The sequence below is a fragment of the Corvus hawaiiensis genome, chromosome 26 (assembly GCF_020740725.1).
Source record: "Corvus hawaiiensis isolate bCorHaw1 chromosome 26, bCorHaw1.pri.cur, whole genome shotgun sequence".
NCBI lineage: Eukaryota > Metazoa > Chordata > Aves > Passeriformes > Corvidae > Corvus > Corvus hawaiiensis.
In genome coordinates, this window is record NC_063238.1 from 36,085,958 (window position 1) to 36,112,202 (window position 26,245).

At 37.0% G+C, this 26,245-nt stretch overlaps 1 protein-coding gene across 6 annotated transcripts in view; it reads right to left on the reverse strand.

The window, feature by feature from the left end:
* ASAP1 (ArfGAP with SH3 domain, ankyrin repeat and PH domain 1) overlaps positions 1-26,245 on the reverse strand; it is a 146,195-nt gene that overhangs the window by 61,598 nt on the left and 58,352 nt on the right. For all 6 annotated transcript variants that reach the window (XM_048329092.1, XM_048329089.1, XM_048329091.1 and 3 more), the window contains 2 exons: positions 8,965-9,037; positions 775-920 (listed from right to left, as the gene is read on the reverse strand). In XM_048329092.1, coding sequence (XP_048185049.1) covers positions 775-920; positions 8,965-9,037 — 219 coding nt within the window. The remainder of the gene's footprint in view (positions 1-774; positions 921-8,964; positions 9,038-26,245) is intronic.

Consider the following 26,245-nt stretch of genomic DNA (forward strand, 5'->3'; position numbering starts at 1 on the left):
CAGCAGTTATGGTTGTGTTAGGGACTCTAGGAAGACAAGTCTGTAATACCACTTGTACTTCACACACCAAAAAAGCTTGGAAATAAGTTCAACTATAAGAAAAATGTAAAACTGAAGCTATGACTTTCTGAATGTGACAGCTACAAAGCCCATGAAATATGATTTCACAAGAAATATGGCTTCATTACTTTCAGTGTTCAAAGATATTTGCTGTGACTGTAGTTTTATTATGCAGCTTTCAGAAATAAAAGCCTAAGGCAAACTTTAAATGAGACAAACCTTTAAACCACCTTCAAAAAACTGGTATTTAGGCAATAGAGGCTTTATATTCTGCAGGGAGAGGGGATTGTTAACACCATTTAAGCATGCTCAAATTGTTCTTTTTTCTTCCAAAAAGTAAATGTTTCTCCTTTTGTGGTAAAACAAAACAGCCATAACTAATGATACTGTATTTTTAACTGGAAAGACTTCAAGTTAAGGGATGATTTAAAATTAAGGTCCATGAGGTATGTATCACCATCAATCACTTGAGAATGATGACTCAAGTGATGTCTCAACATTTATATTACCTTCTTAACTGCCAATTAACAATCAAACACAGAGAGTGCGTAATAACACCCTTTAGAGATCCCCTCTGCAGAAATTGTTGGTTTTGTTTTTGAAAAAAACTGGAAGCATCTCAAAAAGTATCATTAGTCATCATGATCATGCAGCTGTTGTATTATACTTCATTTTGAAACAAATTAAAAGCTAAGAAAGTTTGAAACTCCTCACCAGGTTCTTCAACAGTGTTGATAATTCTTTAGTAAGTGTGGAAAATTTTACAAAAGCGGTGCCAAGATCTGGATTATCCCGACTTAAAAAATTACTTCCAAATTTATCTAGTACTTGTGCATAGTTTTCTTCATTTTGAACATGATCTGCAAAGAAAAATGAAAAGTCAGAAAGGTTTTTTGTAGTCAGTCGATTATAATTTTAAGCTTAGTGCAACTTAGCAGCAAACTAAGTAATAAACAGTACTTTGAGAAAAGCCACAAGTCAACACATTTACTGAAAATTAAAATAATTTTAAGATTAAAAAGAACTATTTAGCAATAGACATATATATGCTTTTTAAATCAGCAAGTTGAATTTGTAATACAGAGATGAAGAAATATCTGCAGCTATTGACAGAGTAATAAGATCAATAATATATCAGTGAAACAATATGAGCTCGTTTTGTAAACAACATTGGAATTTAAAGTTGCCCACTACAGGAACTTTAATGCATATGTGAACTTTTCTTTTGAAATGTTGGACATTTTTACAGAATAAAAAAGTCAAAAGTATCAGATATAAGAGTAAGGAGACCAAGTCTGAATCTGACTGCAAGTTCAAAAGAAGAAACACCTTACAAAGGTTCCTTTTCTGCCTGCTTTATAAACTGAGTTATCTCAGATAATGGAATGTGTATTGGTACACAGCCAAGGACTCATTTCAATGTATTTAATAGCAAACTGCACATACAGAGAGGTCAAAACCAAGAAGATGCAGTTGAAGCCAGTGAAAGTGAGAAAAATCCTTGACTCAAGAATGAATTAGAGACTGTTGAATCTGAAATGTCTTTCCTGCTTCTATTTATTTTCCTTTCTGGCATGTGTTCATATAATTTTCGTTACTTCCATTTTAGTATCTTTAAATAGAAAATTTACCTCTACAGCCCTTTGGGAAAGACTTTAACACCTTTATCTCTCTTAGAGAATATTACTGGTATTAATTAAATCAATATTTCACTCTAATGAGTCTCCTAGCCTTACTATGTGGGCTTTTTTCTGCAAACCACGAACACAAAACCACAGAGCTACAGCACAAGTTCTGTGCAATGAAAGGGAGGAAGGGAAAGAGGGAGTAGTTGGCAATAGATATCATGTTTTTTCCCCCAAAATCTGAAAGTTTTATTTTATTCAAGTTGTTACGTTGCCTGAGAGCATCTGAATTACAAGTTATGACTCAGAAGAAAAGGAAAAAAGTCATAGGTTTCAAACAAGTCTCATGAATAATGTCTCACAATGCACAAATCTATTTGGACATTAACAAACAGCTGATAAAGAGTTAAACAGTTAAGTCTTCTAAGGTATTGCAGATACTCAAACAACAGTGCACCAAAGGTTCAACAAAAAATTTCCAAACCTGTTAAAAAAAAAGTACAATCCTTATTTACCATTACCAAGCCCCAAAGCTCACACATCACACCATTCATATTGTAGATCAGATATTAATACCAACGTTTTCAAAAGGCCAAATATTTAATCATATGCTAATACAGAGCTGCAATTCAAGCTGTATGTTTTCAAGAAAACTGTTCCACAAGCATACAATTTTAATCAAATAGCTTAACACTGAATCCAAGGAAACCACTATATAACAATAAAATATGCATTTTGTTTTACGTAAAAGCTTTTGCATAAATATACACAGAGGACTTTATCTATGAAGGAGCTTTTGCTTAGGCAGTCTTGAGTGAGTAAAGCTCAAGAGTACCCAGCTGTGCTGAAGGAAAAGGAAGGAGAATGGAAGGCTGGAAAGAGCCCTCCTAGATGGAATCCCTGTCCCTGCTTGTGAAGCACTTTTTACCCCACAGTATTTCCCAGCATTTTGATTTTAAGCCCTGTGTTGTTTCATAGAGCATTTTTAAAAATGACTTCGTAAAGAAAGTGACAAAGAGTTGAAGAAGCTTGTTTCATCTGTGGAAAGGCAAAAGAAATTCCCGGTCAGAAAGAGGAAGCAGGAAGCAGATCATTGTCCTAGAACAATATAGCGGAAATTCTCAAGAATCCCAGACTACAAACCACCTAAATCTAGAAATGAACCTTCGATGGTGAAGAAAAAGGAATACTCCTGCATTTACTGCTGTAATTACCATGCATAGGCACACAAAATGCAAGTGCTCTGTAAGAATAACAAATTTTCAATTTCTACACAAGTATTGATGTAAATCTTGTAAAAGGAGATGAAATATTTTCTGTTGAAAAGGTAAGGCAGTTCCCTACTTGACCTTAAATGCACATAACTTGAAAAATCTGCAACGTGGCCTATGCTAAAATACAACATGTGAAACCCGACATGCTTAGAGCAAAGAGCATCCTTTCATCTCACTGTAGGTGCCTCATGCAAACTCAGAAATTACTCTCTAGTGTCCTAATAGACCTTTCTTTGCATACAAAAAGCCATAATGGGCACGACAATATTTACTTTCTTAGATACAAGTCCTCATACAAGACTTTAATAACCCTGAGAGTGAGATGGGATCGCTGACAGCAGTACATGCAGGGAATAAGGTTTGTCTTCCAGAACTGAATCATGTCTTTTCAATATCGTAAGCAACGCTCAGCACTGGGATGAAAATAGAACAGCTTCCCCAGCCAAACATCCTGCTCCTTCAGCAGCTCCCTGAGACGTGCCAGAATCACGGACAGCTGAGGATGGGCTCTGCCCCCACTGACGAATGCAGCTCCCTTCAAAGGGGCCTCACTAATCATTCCCTTCCCAGTGAGATCTGGCAAGGCCACCAGCACCTGAGCCCATGCTGAGAACCCCACTAGAGCGTGGCAGATGTGGCATAAACCAACATACTGGCCTGAATAGAGCTGTTGTATTTTCTGAGCTGGAAGCTGTGCATCTCCTCCATAACCCACACCTTCGATTCTGGGCAACATTCAGCACAGAATTTACCTTTGGTTTGAGAAAACCCTCGGCTCAGCGCACAAGGAAGTTGAGGCACCCCTTACATCTGAGCTCTAACAGGTATATTGAGGAAACCTTAAGTGTTAAGAGGAAATAACAGGAACGCCTCTGGAGATGCGGATCCAAGCAGCTAAGGAAGGAAAGGCAGCCACGGCAGCTTTGCAGCAGCCCTTTGCTGCACAGCAGCACTTGCCAGGAGCAGGGAGCACATGTGCTCTGAGCTCTGTGGAGGCACAGCCTGAAGGACTCCCAGGGCTGAATCCCACCTTGCACTGCATTCCCAGGCAGTCACCTGCAGCCGTCTATGCCTAAAGTGACCTTGTGGTAAACTTCTCCCAGGAAAAACACAAAAGACTTAAATCAGGCTCCCAGAATTTATATTTCTTCACTGGAACCCACAGCATTCATTAAATTCTATGTTTATTTCCCACTCAAAAATGACCAGAATTTTAGCATATGCTTCTGAGCCCACTAAAACGCCTGTCTACTTGTGCATATTAAGTAAGGGAACAGAAGTACAAACCATGAAGAGAGGTTAAAGGATAGCCTTTATACGCTGGACCTAGAAAACACATCACAAAAATTAAAGCCTTAAAATTTCCTTCCTCAACAACAGTTTTGTTCAGATATATTACCCTGCAAACACTGAAGAACACAAGCACAAAATAATTAGTTTACAGAAGAAAAACACTACTCTCTTTTGTCACTGATTATACTTTAATTACACTCAAAGAAACATTTAGACAAAGAATGTCTAAATTAGTGATAATTAATTCTTCATATGTGGTTAAATTAAAAAAAATAAGAATTAAGTTTCAGAATTTTGATCAACTTTAGATTATTTTCAAGCTGCACTTATAAAACAGCTTTGTTCCACGGGTAGCCAGAGGAAAAATAACCAAGGTCAGAGCCAAGATGCGTTTATGAATGAAAGATGACTCAGAAAGGCTTTAGAAAAGCAAGAAAGCTGGCAAGGTTAAAAAGGATGGCAGAAATTATTTGAAATAAAAAAACACCCTTTCTCATTTTGTTCTTCACTAAGCTGAAATATAATGAAAAAATAATAGAAAAAAAATTATTTGACCACCATACAATTGTCTGAACTTGATAACAGTAACGCCTTCTAGAATGAGATTGTTCAAGGAAAAAGTAATAAAAGCCTCTTTCAAGATTTCAGAGCAAGGAGCATCTCAGTGAGTCTGCAAGGTTCTCTAGATCATCACAGTATAAGAGCATTGAGAGATAAGCCAGCCCCAAAAAGTAAATTACTTCTTTTTGCATCTCAGCTCATCACTGACATGCTTGAAGAAATTCTTATAGAAGAATTTTCTTTCTTCTCTGCTTCAGAGGATTTATTCCAAATCTAACAGCAGAATTCTTAAAATCTGATAACATGTGCAATGGCACATCACTTAGATTCATGTACAAAAGAATAAAATAGGCAAACTATGTAGCTGCAAAGTAACACCTCTTATTTATACCAGCCTCAACACTACAGGAAGAATGAAAAGCAAATATAATAGCTATTTTTAGTAAGTTCCAGAAAGAACTGAGGATTCAAGTATGCACCAGCAGCAATATTGCTTATATATTCCCTGGGAAATTTGTAGCAACTACAGCGCAGAATAGAATTGGTGGACGTGGATGAATACAAAATGCTGAACAAGAAACACATTTTATAAAAAGAAAATTTTACTTTGAAAATCTCCCACCTCCAGGAGATGAATGAGCATATCAGGAGAGGAAGTCCACATCAAATTACTGCTTTTCCAAGAAATTCTGTCCCTCACAAAAAATACTGAAAGGAACTAAGCAGACTAAGAGGGATGACCCTCACAAGGAGGAAAGACAGGCCAAAAAAATATGTGGAGGAAAGGAAAGAATAAACATGGGCAGGGACAGCCTCCTCCTCAGGTGACTTAAGGCCTGAGAACATGAACATGTACTGGGAAAATTCGCAGAGAAGCATTTAACTAGATTGATGCAAGACTGAGAATGCTAAAGATTTACATTAATTCAAATTCCTTGGACAAAATAAACTGTAGAAGTCCATTAAGAAGTAGCAAACATCACTCAAAATCGTCACAGAAAATATAATTTCTGACTCAAGGTAATTCCTGGTCTTCATGTCACTGTGAGGTGAGAAAGTCCTAAACAAAATAATTAAAAAAGAAAAAATCACTCCATCTTTGCACCATTTTTCTACTTCCTCAAGCATCTGCTGTTGAACATTGTGGGAGACCATGCAGACTGCTGATCCAACTCAGTACCTTTGGTCTTGTATGGATTTTAAGTTTTTATTTCTCCATCATGTAAACTCTTTTGATTATATTTGGGAGTTATCCAAGAGAAGTAATGAAAAAGAGCTACTGAAAAATCTACAACAAAACTAATTGTGTAATCTACTGCTATTATAATTCAATCCAAATGTTATGGGAAAGGAAGTCAAAACAGATTCTCCATTAAGTTCAAGCACCATTGCCATAAGATGGGTTCCTAATTACAATCGATCATGCAGAATTAAACAGCAAGCCAGACAAGGAGCAAGTGGTGAGAAAGAGGTGTCCATTTGTGTGTCTCACTGGACTTCATAAACAGTTCCTTCCCATACAATACTCTCAGAAACGAAAATAGGGGAGGGACCTTTCTAACGGATTTCTATATTTCTGTGTTGGTATGTTTTCATTTCCACAGCAGTAGCTCTAAATGTAAATATGACAAATGGGTGAGGGATGTGCAGGAAGAACAGAAAGTATCTGGATGACGTTAAAGCTCTTTGTAACAGAGCACAGTCCCTTGTGGTCCACAATTCAGTGCCAAAGAGGAACAAACCGACACATCAGAAGGTTCAGCCTTCCTGAAGAATTCTGTATGAGACACTGCACTGTGTCACTGTCACTGTCCAAATGTTACTTCAGGAAAAAAAAAGAAAACCAAAAAACTAAACCAACAACAACAACAAAAAAACCCCCAAAAAACCAGCAAAAAACACCCTATCAAAACAAAACAACCCCAAAACACAAAACAAAATCACCCCAAAACAAAAAAAACCCAACCAACCAACCAAAAAAACCCAATAACAAAAAGCCCAAAAATAAAAACAAAGAAACAAAAACCCCAACAACCCAAAACCACTATAACCCCAAAATACCTAGCTATGGCTTTTGGTAGAGTATGAATTGGATTACTGAACTGAAGAAAGAATTTCTATTGCCCCTGAATAACCCTTTCTCACCAGTTCAGCTGGAGTTCTCAAAGGAGATTATGAAGCAGAAGAGTACTAAAAAACTTTTCCCACTCTAGCAAATTAAATATGGTCTTAACTTCTAGCAAACTACTAAATTTGTAAAACAAAATTCCAATTTTGGGTTCTCAAAATGTTGTTAGAGGCTTTCTTTTGAAATATAAAAATAGCCACATAATACTTTCTTGAACTGATAAACCCCAATTCATTTTACAGCTGTTTCTGGTATGTTTTACTTAAATATCAACAAAATCAATTTTCATCACTGAAGTATAAGAAACTTGCTTGTACAAGGAGGCAAAATGAGCTGGAGTTTTAATTCAGTCACTTTATATTTACATTTATTTTTATGAGGTTTCACATGTATAACATGTTTTTCATCTTGGTTTTACTAATCCTAGTTTATCAATCACTGCATGAACTGACTCCTGCACACAGCTTTTCATTGCAACAGAACCTATATCAGCAGCATTCTGAAGAGGGAGCCAGAGGATTATGCATAATGCTTTCTTGAGCCAAAAGAATTCCTACTAACTCGTACCTTTGAAACAAGGCTTGTTTAAAAAGAAAAAAAAAAGAAAGAAAGAAAGAAAAAATATAAAAGAAATAATAATAACCAGCTACCCATCTCTGCTCCTTTTTAAATGCAGAGCACCCAATCAAAACCATTAACCCACCTTCTATTGCTTTTATCCAATGCAACTACTTCTTCATATAGTACTGCCCTACTTACAGGCCTTGACAACAATATTATTTTCATCACAAGACTCAAATGATAGATGAACTCTCTAGTATCATTAATATATTTCAAAACAGGCAGAACACCTTTAATGTGTTCTACACTTCTCATCAGTCTTGAAACTCAGATTTTGAAACTGCTTAACTAAGTTCTTTCAAATAGAAAAGCTTCTTGGAGCATCTGAATACTTCTAAAAGCATAAAACTAAATAGACACGCAACAAATACTATTCTCACTTTGTATCAGGCTTCACAGTCTATTGGGAAAATATTTATCATCAACTGAAATCACAGAAAAGCTAATTAAAAGCATGGTGCTAACAAACCAGCATCAGTGATTTGCAAATGAGAATAGTTAAGAATCTACAAGACATTAAAAATTACAGACACTTCCATAAACACAGAAACTAAGAGCACTCAAAGGTAGCTCTGTATATGGAAAATATTTGCTACACTGATTATTATTGCTAGGGAATTGGAACTGAGATTTTCTAAAATCCTGTATTTACAGCCAGGTTATTGGAAGGTGCACAGCTCTGTTACCCTATCTGCCTTTGGCACAGTGTTTAGAATGTAAGAGAAACTGAGGTAGAAATATTAGAGTTACAGCATTTTTAAAAGTGAGTTTTTATATTGATAGGTTTGATCATAATTTTTTACTGCATTCAAATTGATTATCAATTTATATTCTAGCCAACTAACCTCTCAACAAAGTAATTACTATAGCTCCAGTAAAACATCAACAGTGTCTTCAAACAAGCAAAATAATTATGTATCTCCACTCTTTTATGTAAGAAGGGAAATATATAATGTTATGAAGGGAGAGAAAATGTTGACAAAAAAAAAAAATCTACCTGTGGATATTTCTTTTCATTTATCTACTTTTTAAACTTTTAAACAAGTTCTAAATCTTATTTCACTTGTAAGTGCTTTCTATAAATTCAGTTGAGAACACTTTTTTGGCATCGTTCTAGTTGAATGTAACTGCTTGAAATATTACGACAGCAGGAAAATTTACCCATGGGAATTCTCCTAGAGGCCTTTGAGAAGGAATATGACGGTCAAAGAACTGGAGAGCACATTAATCTGATGTATAATCAGAAGTAAAGAAAGAAAATTTTTAAGTCCAAATACTCCTAAACAGAAAAGCTTTTCTTATGCCAGACATTTTAACAGGGTTAATAACAAGAATTGCAAGACATCTCAAACTTGAAATGAAATGCTTTGGTTCTCACGTAAAACTGAAAACAATGTCTTACCTTGCCCCGAACTATATATTGCTTTCACAGATTTTTTCACCTTCTGTAGTGCAGTTCTGTCTTGATCCAATGCCTAGAATAGCAAGAAATAAACAAACTTTAAATATTTACTTCACTGATTGCCAGAATATACTTTAACAAATAAAAAGAAACCCACAAAATAAGGAGTTTCACAGGCTGGAAAAAGCTGCAGGTACAACTGATTCAGCCTGTGGGAAGGTCTGGGGTCTTTCAACCCCTTCAAGATGAATTAAAGAATTGAACTGAAAATGCTCTGACAACAGAGTAGAGCAGTACTGACAGTGCTAGAAGAAAAACACTATTTAAGTTTTGCAAAGGACAAAGCATTTATTCAAATTGCATTATATTTTGGAAAATAAACCCAGAACAACAAGAAATAGCAGATGCTTCTACACTAGTCCTATAGTTTCCACTACAACTAAATTGCTTGTTAACATCTGTGGTTCTCCCACAGTAAGTGTTTAACTACAGACACAGATTATCACACTAACCTCTTGTACCAAATTCCACAACATAACAAAAGTACAGCAGATGAAAAGTAGCAAATTAAAATAAAAGAATAATATCTGATTTTGTGCAACATAATGTGACTGAAAGAATATTTATAATAATAATATTCAAATATGAATTTTCAATATTACATCTTTAAGAATTTAAAATTTCTTGCAATAGCTCAAAAATCCAGGACAAAATGTTACTAAGTAATGATGAATTGAGGATTAGATTTCTAATCATGCATAGAAATGCTTAAATAGTTTGCTATATTTTTTCCCCATTTAGATCACAGGCAATTTCCCATCACCTAGGTAAAGTCAGATCAATAATTCCAAGTTTTAATGAAGCTGGCAGCGTTTGCCATATTATATTCACTTTCAAATCACTGGAGATTGGAGAACTTGCACTCAGAACCACTGTCAGGACAGCAGCCCAACTGAGCATGGGAGCTGGTAGAGACAACACCATTCACGCTGCAGAGACCCTTGCACAGCCACGTTATCCAAAAAGCTTAAACTCTGGGGCTCCTAGGGGTCTGAAGACTGGCAAAACAAGGCAGAATGTCTGCTACTCCTACAGCAGTGTGTGTGTCCTCACAGAGGGACATCACCAGCAACACTGAGTGAAAGCTCGCCCCATAAGCAGACCGTTCACTGTCGAAACTGAGATGGTTCTGACAGTGAAAGCCTTAGAAAACCTCACAGCACCTTCCAGTACCTGAAAAAGGGGGTCTGCAAGAGAGCTGGAAAGGGAGTTTTTGCAAGGGCATGGAGATGAGAAGGGGGAATGGCTTGAAACTGAAAGTAGGTTGAAATTAGATATTAGGTAGAGATTCTTTACTGTGAGGGTGGTGAGGCACTCGAACAGGTTACCCAGAGAAGCTGTGGATGCTCCTAGAAGTGTTCAAGGCCAGGCTGGATGGGGCTTTGGGCAACTTGGTCTGCTGGAAGGTGTCTGTGGCCATGGCAGCAGGCTAGGAACTAGATGATATTTAGTTTTCCTTCCAACCCAAGCCATTCTATGATTTTACAATTGAAGAACATTGCACTGGGCATTAAGAAGTTCCAAAACTCTACATCAGGAGCTCCAAGTAAGCTAGAGTGCTAAACATTAGAGATGATTAAATGTGAGGGTACCTCTCACAAGTAAGTTCCAAACACTGATGTTCCTGTGTGTGAACACTTAGAGTAGAGATCCATACAGAGAGAAAGCAATTAATATATAATAGTTCTATTTTGGAGTGGCCTAATTTTAACCATATAAAAATGTTATAGCTGAACAATACATGATAATCTGTAACAAAATAAAATTGAGTGTTTCTGTTCCTTAACTGGAAACAACCACTTTCTCAAATCACACAACCACTCCTGTGGCAGCTAAAACGAAAACATTTGGAACCACAAAAGCTATATAAATTCATTCTGATGTTATTTATCTCTGGGCTTTTTTTCATTTACAGCAGAACAATGGATTAAAACATTAAGAACTGCAAACATCATTACTTCTTTTGCTCCCCAGTAAAATAGTGGGTTTGACTTAACTTACATCTTGCCAGGAAAAGTTACCATTTTTAAATGTAATAAAATATTGGGAACTCAGTGTTCCTTTCCAAGACAGTGCACAGCAAGTGCTTCCCTTTGATTCCTCTGCAAATGCTGTCAAAAGCTTTTGCTTCTGCCTGCCTGCTATGTCAGGCAGTTGCTATCATACATTTTTACTGAAGCTCTCTCCACCTCCAATGACCAGAAAAAAATAATGACTCACTTGTCTACTGAGAGTTTGAACACGGGATAAGAATTTGAAACCAATATTTTGAAAGAAAGACAATGGTTAACATTGATGAGATGGAGAGATAAAACTTTATCCTCAGGTCTAGTGTTGAAGCAAACTGGACACGCAGGAGAAAGAAACAAAAATAAAAACTCCAGCAAACTTTTTCCTAAAGTTATCAATCTAAAAGTCTATGACAAGCAGATTAGAAAAATCTTCCAAATTGAATTTGCTATTGAATTAGATTTAATCACTAATGTGAGAGCAGGAGGAAAGGGAACATTCATTATTTTATAAGACAAATCACTGAGCAAAGCAATATACAAAGATGACATCCATAGCCTAAAGGTGCCAGTGATCTGAGTCAGAATGACATCACAGGCCAATTTTGTATTTTTATATTTGCAAATATGATTTTTATGTGAACTACTTCTTCATAGTCCAAAACTATAAATAAAACACACTTACATAGCAGGTACACAAAACCTGTTATCTAGGGTTGCTTGGGTGCTTTTGGGTGTTGAGGCTTTTTGGTTGGTTGTTTTTGTTTTGTTTGTTTTATATAAATGGAAATAGTTTGTTTCCAAACTTAATACATTCCTTTTAGATGTCTTTTGCTGATAATTTTTAGCTGCACTCTGCTGCAAAGGAAATAATCTGCACTCAATGCTCAATTCAATTATTATTCCAGAGTAATATTACCTTCTCAGCATGTTAAACCAGACAGGAACAGCCTTGCTTTCCCTAGTTAGGGAAAAACAAGCTTTTGCAATATCCATTAATTTTAATTTTGAGTATTTAGAATACTAAATATTTTAACTGCCTATCATAGAAGACACAAAATCTGATCTTCCATTAAAAGTGGCATACATATATATTATTGAATATCGCAATGTCTTAGAGAACCAAGGGGTCTCTGTGACAATCTCTAGGTATTTAGTGGCACTCCTTCCTACCTACTAAACTCTCCTTACCACCACCCACCCCTGGCAAATGCTTCTTTCTTCATTTCCATGATACCATCTTGCAGGAGGCCTTTATAAGTTCCACAGAAGAACATTTTCTTACTCTCTCACACATTTTGGAAGGACAAATCATTTACTAAAGATACCTGCACCACAAATTTGCTACCTTATTAGCTGACCAAAGCTTTATTCTTGAAAATGGTCATTCTGGAGACAAGCTCAAAATAATGTAAAATCAGTGTTCACCAAAAAAAAGCCCAAGAAACAAAACAAAACAAAAAACCAAAAAAACCACCACCACCACAAAAAAAAAAAAAAAAACCAAACAAAAAAACCCCCAAACAAACAAACAAAAAAAACCAACCAAAAAAACCCCAAAACCCAGAGAGAGAAATGAAGGGGAAAAAGGAGAAAGAACACAAAACATCCACCACATTTAATCTGCTTAAATAAAATGAAGCAAGGAAAGGTCCTTGCTCCTCATTCTCAGCAGATTCTCTGGCACATGCCCTGTTGAGGTTTCAAGTTGCTACATTCCCTTATATTGAAGCTTATGCTCAAGAAGAAAATCTCCTGATCATTCAGCAGCAGTTCTTCTAACTAATCAGTGTGGAATTCCCCACATATATTCGCCAGATATAATTTCTCCTTTCTGCTAAAATATGGCTACTTTGAACCTAGCCAGCCATTTCAAACCACCAACCTGGTTCAAATCTGCACTGGTGAAGAAAGCAGCATCTCTGCTCCCTCATCCCAGAGCACTCAGTTGGCTACACCACGATCCAGCTCAGGAGCTGCTGTGGAGTCAATAGTCCCGTGAAAGCCAGGGGCTCCTTTTGAGCACTATGGATTCAGCTCACCTTCCATCAGTGCAGTACACACTGATAGACATTTGTACTTACAGATACCATTTCACATTCAGAGAAGGTACTTCTTGCAGCATCCTCCCTCCCAAGATGGACATTTATTGGTAGCTATTCATACTAGTGAATGGAAAACTTGTCCACTTGAGGCTATAAAATCAAATACATTTTGGGGTGGTAAGTCCCCCCAGTGGATCATTTCACTGATGTGGATCATTTCACTGATATAGATCACTGAGGAGCTGCACATGCACTTTTACCAGCCTAACACAGCACACAGAGCAGAGCTGGGTCAGAAGACCTATATGTTGACATTCCCTAACCCACACCAGTCCTCTCTGCTAGACATTTTCCACTGCTGCTCACACAGACAGATACTGCTCTTCCCTCTCCTCAACCCTGAAGAGCTTGATCTCTTCTCAGTGAAAGGTATTTCTATTTTGGGACCATGTTCTGTTTTAATAGCTTCTAAATTTTAAACCAGAAATTATACTACAGTGCAGTGTGGAAAGTGGTAGATTCTGGTTTGCTATCTATCTCTGAAGTAGTAAAAACTGGCAGGTCCACATCTAGATAGACCACTAATTGTTTCTTTAAAACCTTGTATCCTTTTATGCTGTATAGATATGTATATATTCATGTGCATGTGTGTGCACAAATACTAATATATATTAGAGTGTATTGGCTGGTATCCTTGCCCATGGCAGGGGGGTTGGAACTGGAGGATCTTTAAGGTCCCTTCCAACCCAAGCCATTCTGTGATTCTATATTTGTCCTGATGTGTTTGTACACAAAAGTCTACATACTATAATCATACTTCTGAGTATGTGAGGTGCTTATTGCTACTACACATGAAAATCATGGTTTAAAAAGCACATAAACCATTCTTTCTAGATTAACACAAAACTACTGTCCAGAAACCAATCACAAAAATTCTTTTTATGCATATTAAATTTAGCTTTTCTAGAAATCAGCACCAACCCAGAGGCATACATTTGCACAAAGGATGCTACTGCTCCTTGAGCCCACTAGAGCTACTAAAACATCAAATATATCTTGTGTACCTCACAAACCTTTACAATTTAAAGAGGGGTAAAAAACCTGCTAATTTCTGTTCCAGCCTTACAATAATAAAAGATAAAAGTGGTTCAAGACACTGACCATCGCATTAATATGTCAGTATATATTATTGAATATTATTAATCCCTTCAAGTAGATTATTATCCAAAGGAGATGCATTTTCCAACTGGAACAAACTGCTCATTCTTATATCAGAGGAAATTTAGAATTTCACACCATTTGCAGGAGTTTTGCCCTAAAAGATTCCATATCTTACTGCCACCAGAACCCACCCACAAAAATATATAGCAGAGAAGAAATGTTTTAAACCATTACAACATTTTGCACAAGAAAAACCCATGACAGAACCTTGAAGGTGATTAGAGCATGCACAATCTACGTACTCATCACAAAAAACCCTCCCTCCAAGTATTTTAAAAAATTAATTTCTTATATTAAAAAAATAATCCATGTGAAATATAAAAATATTTGAGGTTATACACACAAATGGGTGTAATGAATGCTTGGTAGTCACATGCCTGTATTGTCAGATACAAGAATAATTATTTCATGGAATGCACATGGATGATTTATTAGCTTCAAGGGACTAAAAGTAGTAAATCTTTCACTTAGCAATTTACACACTTCTCTAACCCTGGCACAGAAATTACTGCTGTCTATACTACAAAACATGCTTGCACTTTGCTCAAGTCCCATTTACAGAACCCATGGAATGAAGCAGAGCAATAGCACCTTACAAAGTCATGGCTGTTCAGAAGCAGTATCAGCTTTCCTCACAGTAAAATTGGATATACAATAAACACAGACTAGACAGCTAGTAAGTTACTGCATGCCACTGAAATTGCAACAACACAAACCCCTATAATTGCCACCGTGAAATAAAACCAAAAGAGAAGATTAGCATCAAGTGTTGGTCTCCAGTAGCTCACTCATTCAGATATGAGTAGACTACCAAACCCACCTAACTCTGAACACAGAGAAGTGACTCAAACCACACTACTTGTCTTTCCTTCTCCGCTCAATTCATACTGGTCCTGCCAGTGAATGAACAGAACAATGAAACTTGTTTCCAATTGTTGGCCTCAGCACATGTCTACATGACAAAAATAGGGGTGTTAAAGTGTTAAGAATTTTCTAGAGACAATCTCTTTGTATAAAAGATGGCTACAGAAAGGTCCAGTTTGAACTTTTCCTGAATTACTTAAAAAAACCCAAAAGGGTCCCAATGAGAGGAAGCAAACCAAAACAACACATCAACAAGCACTTATCACTGTAATAACTGATGCCAGCATCATTTCATACACAGCCATTTACTAGCTGCTCCCAAAAGAAGACCAATTAAAAGGTAACATTATTTTTAAAATCTTATCTTTTCTCTGAAAATTGCAAGTTTTGAGTGTTTTAACCATAACCTAATGAAAAGGGCATTCAGTGATCAAACTGAGTAAATACATTTTTCCAGAAAATTTTTTTTCAGATAATGCCAAAACTTAACATAGATCCCATCAGCTGAACTTTCCTCATATCAGCTCTTAGCTACATGGTCTGATGCAATGCAACAGCCGCTCTCCAAACTCCACGTATGTGACAAAAAACACAAACCTCCAGAGCTGTAAAGGTCAGAATAGATGAGCCAGCTCACTTGTGTGGGCTCTTAAAAGAGCTGCAAAAATGTTAGCCACTTAATTATTCCCCAAGTATTACTCAAATGGAAGCACAGTAGATATTGCTTGTAAAAGTGCAGTATTGCTAATTGTAATGTGTTTTGACAATTAGATCCTTCTTTGCAACCAGACTCCTACCCAGCAGCCTTTTCTGCAAGACCAAGAATGTAGACACTAATCACTATCTATGTATGATTACTTCTGCATAAAATGATGTTAGCATCACATTTTTTCTAATGAACATGGATTGGATGTTGGATTTTGTGCATGCTCTGACACACCTGGGAAAGCATAACAATATTTTGGGCAGTTTCTTCCTTTAAGTTCTCAGCTGAGTTACATCAATTCTTCTGAGTTTAACTCATTTTGTGCACAAGGTACATTTAGAGATATCTGAAAAATAAGCTAAGATATTTGTTTCCAGGAATGTTGATGACACCGATCAGATTTATTTTCTAATTTCTGTTGTGTAGGAGATGCTGAAAAGCCCACAAATAGTGACAACACTTGAAACCATCCAGTGACAGATAAAAAATTTCCCCCACAGGCTCTAAACCAGTTTCACTGGGTAGAAACTAATCTTGGGGATAAATATCAGAGAATGGTTTGGAAAACATAATCTAGTTCCAGTGCTCCTGACAAGGGCAGGGACACGTTTCACTAGACCAGATTGCTCAAAGCCCCATCCAACCTGGCATTGAACACTTCCAGGGATATGGCATCCACAGCTTCTCTGGGCACAATGGGGCATCCACAACTACTTAGTGACAATATTCTTACCTTTACACTGACAACAACACACCTTGAACTAGCTACAACTGCTAGAACAGCTATCATTCACTACATACAAACCCCCTTCTTAAATTAGTAGCAGTAAAGCTGAATAGTATGAAAACCTAGAACAGCAAAATCAGTGAAAAAATCTTCCCAGTTTAAACATCACTGCAGCACAATTTCACCTATTTCTTACCCTAGGTGCTGGATAAACACATTGGCATGACTGCTGGGATAAAACATGGCTCCAGCTCAGAAACCAGCACACCCATAGCCAGGCCCGCAGCTCCCGAAGATGCCATCATACACATGTCCCAGGTTGCACACACGGCTTTTGCCGGCATTAAGGCTGCATAGCATCAGCAAGTGGTTGCACAGAATATAACCAAAAAATCTTCCTACATACAAATGTTCCTGTGTTTAAAAATAATGAGTGCTGTTGCACTCTACTTTTTAGAAAGTCATGGCATGCTATCAGTCTTTTTTCCTCAGAGGTGATCCTGCTTGTCCACATTAGCAATCTATTAAGTACTGTTTTAAAAGCACAAAGGGAATGAACCTAAACTAATAAAAGCCTTTTCTCTCACTGTGTTCTTGTGAACCTCTCCTTATGCTTTTTACAAAAGCCAGGGAAAATACATTGATTTGGGTGTGAGTATTGGCTACCAAATACTACCCTACAAAATAACATTTTTTCCAGCATAATTCATTGAAGATTCTTGTCATTTAAAAAACCCAACACAGTATGAAGTGCCATTTTCATTTAACAAAAATCTAATCTGAAAAGCTTATATGCGAGAGACATACCCAAACACTAACAAACACAAAAAAATAGAACAAGATTATTTTTGAGAACAATCAAACAATAAACTCATCAGAAGATGGTGAATATTTGAGGCAAGGTCTTTCAAAAGGAAACAAAGTGAGGAGAAGATGATATACAAACAGCATAAACATAATCACACTCCATACATGTGCTAACAGACATAGGGTCATTAGAAATGTGATTCTTAGCAACTTGAACTGGAAAAAAGCACAGAAGTCTCTGGAAAATTTCTTCCTCCATGATATCAGACTGTAAATTTCACTAACAGGAGAGCTCTTCAGTTGCAGCACCAGAGTTAAATACTACAAAATATTTTTTGTCCCGTTAACTCTTTTCCTTCTTTTTCTGAAGCCACAAAATATTTTGCAGCAGGCTCTGCCTTTAAGCCGTTATCCCAGTAACTCACAGGCATTTTCTGCTCAGGGAGGGAAGATGCACTAGATCAGGACTAGTTATTCTTACTGGCAGCAAAACTCTTCAAATATTGTACACAGTTTCCGTGAATGCTACAAAAGTCAAAAGTGACAAAAGGGGGATAAATGCAGCCTGTCTGTGGTGCTGCAGGCACACAGCACACTCAAACCTCATGGCTCCATAAACTCCAATCCCGAGTGGCATTGTCAGGATCTTCTGCCAGCCATTACTACTACTAGTAGAAATCCTTTCAAGAAAAAAAAAAATTGCCCTGGCTGAGGTGAGGGACCAGAAATGATCTCTTACTTGAGAACAGAAACAACTCATGCTCCTCCTCCTCCTAACTCCTGAAGAAATATTTAAATGCATACATTGATGGATGACTGCAATATTCCATTTCAGAATTATTCCATTCAGAGAAAAAAGTGAGTATATTAATGTACTAATATTTTTTTGTGCCCAAAAAAGAAATTTAAAATTGTGTCTATTTTTTTCAAAGCTGCAGATTTCAAGACTTTCATTAGGTTAATTAAAAAAAAAAAAAAAAAAAAGGATTTCCAGTACAACACAGACCTTGAAGACTATTACAGCATTATGGGACACTGTTAGAGCTCAGTTTTATTCTGCTATTGGGGACTGCAATGATGGCAGACTCAATAAGATTTCATCTTACATCATGTTAAACGTTCAACCACCACCACTTAGGAAATTCAGAGCTACATCTGGGTAACCAGCTAAGTGCTATCATCTTACAATCAATCCTCATTACAGGGTATAACACAGAATGACACTATGGGATAATAACAGGAAGAAAAATAAATGCACATCTAGAACCAATCTAGAAAATAAGCATATATTCTTTTTTTTTTCTGTTTTAAGATAAATTTAAAAATGGAAATGAGAAGTTTTACTCCATACAGTAGGAGTTGTGTTTCTAATCTAATTCTAATTCTACTTAGCCTAGACTAGAGAATTACAAAATGCATAAATGAGGGACTTTGAGTCCCCCCTTCAAAAAAGGAAAATAAAATCACAAGAGCATAATTTAGATGTGAAGCAATATTTTTTTTTTAATCTCAATGTCATGTTCTTTGATATAAACATATTGTCTGGACATACATAATTTAGTGGGAAAATTACAGAAAAGGAAACACCATAATCAGGATAGTCAAGTCCAGTACTTTAATAAAAGCCTCATCTAAAATCTTCTATTTTCTTCTACACTGCCTTTCAATCCACATGCAAAAATAGCATAAATTTATAGTAGAAAATGAGGATGTATACCTCATCTTCACTGCGGTACAGGAAACCTACAGACCTCTAAAAGCAATATAGGCTGAAAAAACCAAGCCATAGATGTGTGTAATACATACAATTTAATGATATATATGTTTAATTACCAGAAAAATTTTATATACAACTTAAGACCAGAGTAAAATCTGCTTTCTCAATATACAAGTGAAAAGAAGTGAGATGAGAAGGGATATCGAAACTAAAGCAAAGACCTGTGTTTGACTATACTCTCTAGGGTTTATTTTGGGGATGCTGGCACACATTATGACCACTTGCAAACTGATTATGCATAGAAAAGAATTTCTGACTCATGTACAAGTGTATAAGCTACAGCAATCAATCAAGGGTTCAAGAAGAGGATATTTTAACACCACTGAAATCCTACAGTGTAAAGGCAACCTAAATTCCCCAAATTGTGTATATGACCTGCCAAGGTCATTGGGACAACACAGAATCTTCCACCTTCTCTCCCATACTTTAAATACAGTGCTGATTGTAAAGGTATTGTTTTAAAACCACAGTGGAACTTAGAAGAATCTAGCTGCAATATTCATCATTTTGGGAAACATTATGAGTACTTTGCAAGCAAACTGCTACTTATTTCACAACATTTTTTAACCTAGTATTGTGTTTGGTAAAAAGAGTCCCATGCTATTTCTCTTTTATTACTGCATTAGAGAACAGATGCCCTTGGAGAATATTCTGTAAATGTTTTTAATAATATTAAGCTTCAGACATAATTTATAGCCAAGATCCTAAGCATAGCTAAATCACACTAGCAACAACTTTCTTTAAAATACTCAGACAAAAAGCATTCAAACTCCACAGATGCAAAAGCAAAAGTTAGTCAAAGAACACAATTTCCCCGTATATGCAAGACCTGAAGGAGAAGGTTCAAGTTCAGTGGAGGTGGAGAAGACCATGCACAATTATCCTTCTCTTCCTCAAGCTTAAAACACTTTTGCTAACACTTGTACTAGACACTCACAATGACTATAAAATAATTGTGTACCAAACTCTGCTGTGTTTATCTTTGTTTTATCTAAACAACAGTCTAAGTGATGAAGGCTGAGAGAGGTGGGGGAAGAGAAGGCTCTGGGGTGACATAGCACCTTCCAGTACCTAAAGGGGCTACAAGACAGCAGGAGTGGGACTTTCTATAAGGGCATGGAGTGATAAGGACAAGGGGGAATGGCTTTAAACTGAAGGAGGGTAGAATTGGTTTGGATGTTAGGAAGCAATTCTTTACAGTGAGGGTGGTGAGGCACTGGATCAGGCTGCCCAGAGAGGTTATGGGTGCTCCATCCCTGAATGTCTTCAAGGCCAGGTCAGAAAGGTATTTGAGCCACCTGGTTTAGTGGAAAGTGTCTCTGCCCAGGGCAGAGAGTTGGAACTGGATGGTCTTCAAGGTCCCTTCCAACCCAAATTATTCTATGATTCTATGAAGACGATATATGTCACTTCAAAAGAACAGAGGTTGGCAATAGCCTTCTCTAAAATAAGGAATATAATTTTTGTTTCATAATAGAGAAAGGAATGTGGGAAAGCAAATGAAAACCAGGATTGCTACCACAGGGTAACAAAAGTGCATGGACAAAGCTGATTATTACCATGTAGTTTTTCATGCTTGTATAGTATGCAACTAGAACATATAGATTCTACTTAAACATAGGACAAAGTAATGGCATAATTTAAAATCCATCCAAAAGACCAGTAATTACATACTTAAGTATACTTAATCAGAAACCAAGTTAATCACATTTTAGTCTAATATTTTTTCTTCTTTTAACTATACAATTCCCCCACCCAAAGCACAAAATTAAGACTAATACTAAAACCCATTAATTTATAGTATTTATCATAAAATTACCTTGGTTCTCAAAATTGATTTATTCATTTCAGCCCACTCTAAATATTATATTAGCTAAATCTAATGGATGCAGCTAGTGCTTAAATAAAATTAACCTCAGTCAACATCAGTCTTAAAGACAATCAAGAAGTTTCCACAATCAAGGAATAATTTTACATAAAAACTAGACAGACTAAGACACTAGAACAATAAGAGATTGATAGGCTGCAGTATTAAGTAACAGCACAATAGCTCTCACAAAGTTGTAAAGAAGAAGCTGTAAACACAACAGAAACTTCTGAATTTATGCAACAGTGTATTCTCTTGACAAACACCTTCAAATTTTGATACTATGAGACATGACACAATGTTATCACTAATAAATATAGTACCATTTCATGATCACTTTTACTGAGACAGAAACACACTTTCTTCCTTTTTACATTTCTGCAGCTTCCTCATAGTATTTTTAATAAAAATTTAATACCTCCAAATGTAATTTAATTCAGTGGAGGCATATGAATGAAAATTGATTTTTCATCATTTCCTTAGGAAGTAACAACTTCTTCACATATCAGAAAATACAACAGATGTCCCACAATATACACCAAATATATCTGTATGGTTAGAAGATTCACTTTGAAACACAGAATGAATGTATAGAAAAAATGGTGAGTAATATAATGAAAATTTGGACAGGAAAGATGAAAGTGTTAAACGAATGAAGGTTAAAAGCAATAGCATTTCACATTCCAGCTGGTATTTTATGATTGAAAGCAACAGGACAACAGGCATCCCTGCAGGTTTTAGTGGAAAGTTAGAGTGATCATTTGCCTCAGTGGACCTTAAAAACATGGTTTTCCAGTTTCCCCTCTTCCAACCACTCATTCCCACTACTTTCTTTGTACCAGCACACTAGTGATCACAAAGTCATGAACTTAGATCAGACTAAAGTTGCCTTTTTTTGGTGCGTTATGGCCATTGCAAAGGAGGATGCACAACTGCACACATGGTGGCTTTAACCCCTTCAATGGATGCACAAACTTGCACACACAGATCAGTGTGTTTTTGTGGCCAAGAAGACCAAAGGTATCCTGAGGTGCATCAGGAGGACCCTTGACAGCAGGTTGAGGGAGGTGATCCTGCCCCTCTGCTCAGCCCTGGTGAGGTCTCACCTGGAGTGCTGTGCTCTGTTCTGGGCTCCTCAGGACAAGGCAGATGTGGAGCTCCTGAAATGTGTCCAGTGGAGGAAAACAAAGATAATTAAGGGACTGGAGCATCTCTCTTACGAGGAAACGCTGAGGGAGCTGGGCCTGTTCAGCCTCCAAAAGAGTTGACAGAGAGGGGACCTCATCAATGTCTATCAGTATCTGCAGGGAGGTGTCAGAAGATGGACCAGGCTCTGGTCAGTGGTGCCCAGCAATAGGACAAGAGGCAATGGGCAGAAACTGATGCCCAGGAAGTTCCACCTGAACATGAGGAAGAACTTCCTTACTGTGTGGGTGACTGAGCACTGGAACAGATTGTCCAGAGAGGGTGTGGAGTCTCTCTCACTAAAGATATTCAAGAAACTTCTGGACACAATCCTGTGCCGTGTGCTCTGGAATGACCCTGCTTGAGCAGGGACATTGGACCAGAAGACCCACTGTGGTCCCTTCCAACCTTACCCATTTTGGGACTCCGTGAAAATTGCTGTGTGATCCGAGAAGACAGATTGTATTTCATATTTCAACTACATAAAGATCCATTCCATCTGAGCTGCATCCCTTGCAATCCACCTACTTTTAATCTGTGAAGATACACTATGAGACTGTAAAACTAGAATGCTTAGAAAACAACTCTGCCAGAAGGCAGCAATATCCATGCACACAGAGGTTGAATTCCAGCTTCTCCTTCACCAAGCAGGGGTGACTCTGTCTATAGATTTCCTGTTTAAATCTCATATTGTTTCTCTTGATTTTAAAATGGTTCTACCTTTCAGAAATTCAGTCAACTATTTAAACTACAGTAACTCACTGCTGTTCCTTACGCCATTTCTCATGATTTTCACAAGTGCATAAACCATGGCTGAAGGATGGTCTGAAGTTTTACATTTGCAGCTACAGAGTTACTGCACTTGACAATATCAATGGAGCAAAATCTGAAAAGCACTTTATGCAACTTCCAGTGTTCTGTATTATTAACTGTCTGGTAACCTGGTTTAAATACCTCCTGCTGCTTTTATAAGATCATTTATCTGCTACACCAGACATCACTCCAAGCAGACAGCACTTCCTCTCAGCACACTTCTTGCTCAGAGAAAGGTGGTATTTAATAACGGGGAGTTTAGTTCTGGAGGCCAGATGCTGGCCTCAATAGAGCACTAAACAGACAACAAACACTAAGTGGTGCAACAGAAGTTGTGGGAAATTGACAGTAGCTTTTCTAGAAATACTTCACCTTGAATTTCCTTTCACAGAGCAGCTCCTTCAAAAGTCTCACCTATTCCTCTTTCTTACCCAAGACAGTAAGTATAGCCCTTCAGATCTCTGCAGAGCAGCCACAGCAGGCACAAACTCCATCTCTAGAGAGGAGCACATGGCAAGACAGAGGCCAAGCACCCTGCCTGGCCTCAGAGGTCTATAAAAATCCCAAATGGCAAAGTGGGGTGGATATCCAATGGCTGAACACAGTCTGTTCTAACATAAAGGGCAGAGGACTTTAAACAAACCAGCAGGCAGCAAATTAAGAAAAAAAAAAAAAAAAAAAGGTATATTGCTTTGTATCACATAGGGTGAGCTGTGGAACTCCTTGTGAATTCAAAAATTATGCATACTTTGAAAAATAGAAGACAAAATGGGTAAAGTCATGGAAGAAAAATTCAGTATGGCCTTTAAATATAAATTTAATATCTTCATTCTGACATATCCTGAGCTTCATGTTACTGGAGGTCATATTGGAAAAGGTATCTCTACAACTCTGCCCTTTTCCTACACTCTTCTCTTATCCTCTACTGTTGGCAATGTCAGAAAAGCTCCTGGGCTTTTATCGACTCCTGCACTACACCATCACAGCTGTTCTTCCCCTCACTAATGGCATTTCTGTTATGTCAGCTGTAACAAGAAGGAATTCACCAGCAGATAACCATATATGCACAATACCAGACAAACCTCAGTAAAAAGATGGAAATAAAAAGCCCACAAAAGCCCTGTAGAAAATTAAGACAATTTTTTCTCTTCAGATCTGAGAAACAGATATCATTGGAAATGCCCCAAAAGTTATTTACATAGAGAAGAGGGAAGATTTTCTGAAAGGTTTAACAGTAACTAAGTAGCAAGGAATTAACTGAACAATTACGTTCACCACAGCAATGAAACGTCATATATTTTGGTTTTTAATTGTACATAACCCTTAGACATTACTCCAGTTCTACAAATTATATTGATGTGCTCCATCAAAATCAAATTATTAAACTCAAAGCAAAATACACAATTTGTTCAAAATTCCATTGCATATTTTACAGTATGTTTTAAACTAAAAAAGAGAACAGAACCTGATTGTTTCATGTATAGATTGGAGAATGTTTTATATCATATAAAAAGACAAGCTGTGATTTCTTGCCAGTCTTTACAAGGATAGCTGTCTGATATTGTAACTTTTGCCCTACACCAACCAAGAGCGAAAGTTAATTAACTTCTTTATATGACTCAAGGACATCCAGTCTTTATGAAGCGAATGGAAAGTTACTGAACTAATGCATGAAATTGAAACACTAAGAGTAGAAAGTTTTCCCAGAAAGCCATTTTGTTTTAATAAAATCCATAATCCTTTAGAAAAAAATGAACTGACTGTTATTAAGTTAGCTCTTAGCCTTTTAAGATTAACATTTTTAATATAGATTTTTTTATACATATACTTTTTTGGAAAGAAGCTTGGTGCATCAGACACTGGAGAAACCTACCAATTAGAACAAGTAATGCTGCATTTGAGAAGTATCTACCCTGACCCAGAATGTTTTGACAAACAAACAAACAAAAAAAATTTTTGGTGAACACCTACCAGGAAAACACAATAAAATTCCAGTTTGTATCATCACAGGTTTGGACTAAATTGAGGGTAGGGAAAAGACATAGTAGTGATGCTACCTTTAAATCAGAAGGTCTTGGTTTAATCACAACAGCTTTTATGCAACTCCAGCTGAAAATATCCCTGTTCAAAAACCGGTGGAACTGCATACCAAGAGAAATATCACTGCAAACTGCTTCTACACTCTTTCCATAAGCATCCATTTCTCACCTTGGCTAGAGACAGCTATGGGATGAGCAAGCAAAGGTACTTACATTCCCATGACCATAAATCTTTCCTTGTGAATTCACAAGAGAATATTGTAGGATTCTATTTTTGTCTTGGCTTATTACAAGTTACCAGCACGAAGCTAGAACAGAGTAAATCCTACACCTGGCAACTGCAGTGTTTCAAAGCTTTCATGAACGTCGCATTGTTTGCCTGCCTGCAAGCCAGTAGTGCACAGAATGCTAAGGGCTGTATCCGAGCAGGGCTGAAGGCAGGACACAAATAGAACGGAGCAGTAGAAAAGAAAGCTGTGTGCAATGATGCAAAAAAATCCTATTGCTGATTTGTATTCTGCCTGAATACGAGGAAGAAAGTAAGAAAACCTCCAGCTCATTCACATGAGGAATATAAATAGAAGATTCAGTAAAGAACTACTTTTCTAAGCATTCGCATTTGGAACATGTTCAAATTCTAGTTATATACTGAATAATCATAAAAGGCAACACTTGTTAATCACAAAATCGGAGAGTTCCAGAATTTGGAAATAGACTGATTTAATGCCAATGTTACATACACTTTGTATAATATACAAAATAAAATCATAGTTAAATAAAATACAGTAGGGGATGGCAATTGCAGATAACCAGCTCCCAGGGTGGATGTGATTGTATGGTACATTTCACAATAGTTATAAAAAGATGAAAGGCAGAGCTTGAGGACCGAAAAAAAAAGGATTATTTTACAATCAACTGACAAAGTCATAGGCACTGAGGAAATAATACAAACAGAAGAAAAAGAAGCAGCACAGTGAAAAAGCATTTAAATACACACCATAATAAGGAAAGATGAACTGATTTGCAATCCCGAATCTTTTCAAGGAGTATATATGACTTGCACCTGCCTCATCAGGATGGTGCACAAAAACAAAGCCCTTTAGAGAACATCAGCAGGGAACTCCTAGGTGAAGCTTTGCTGTTGTTTAATGGAGGAAAAGC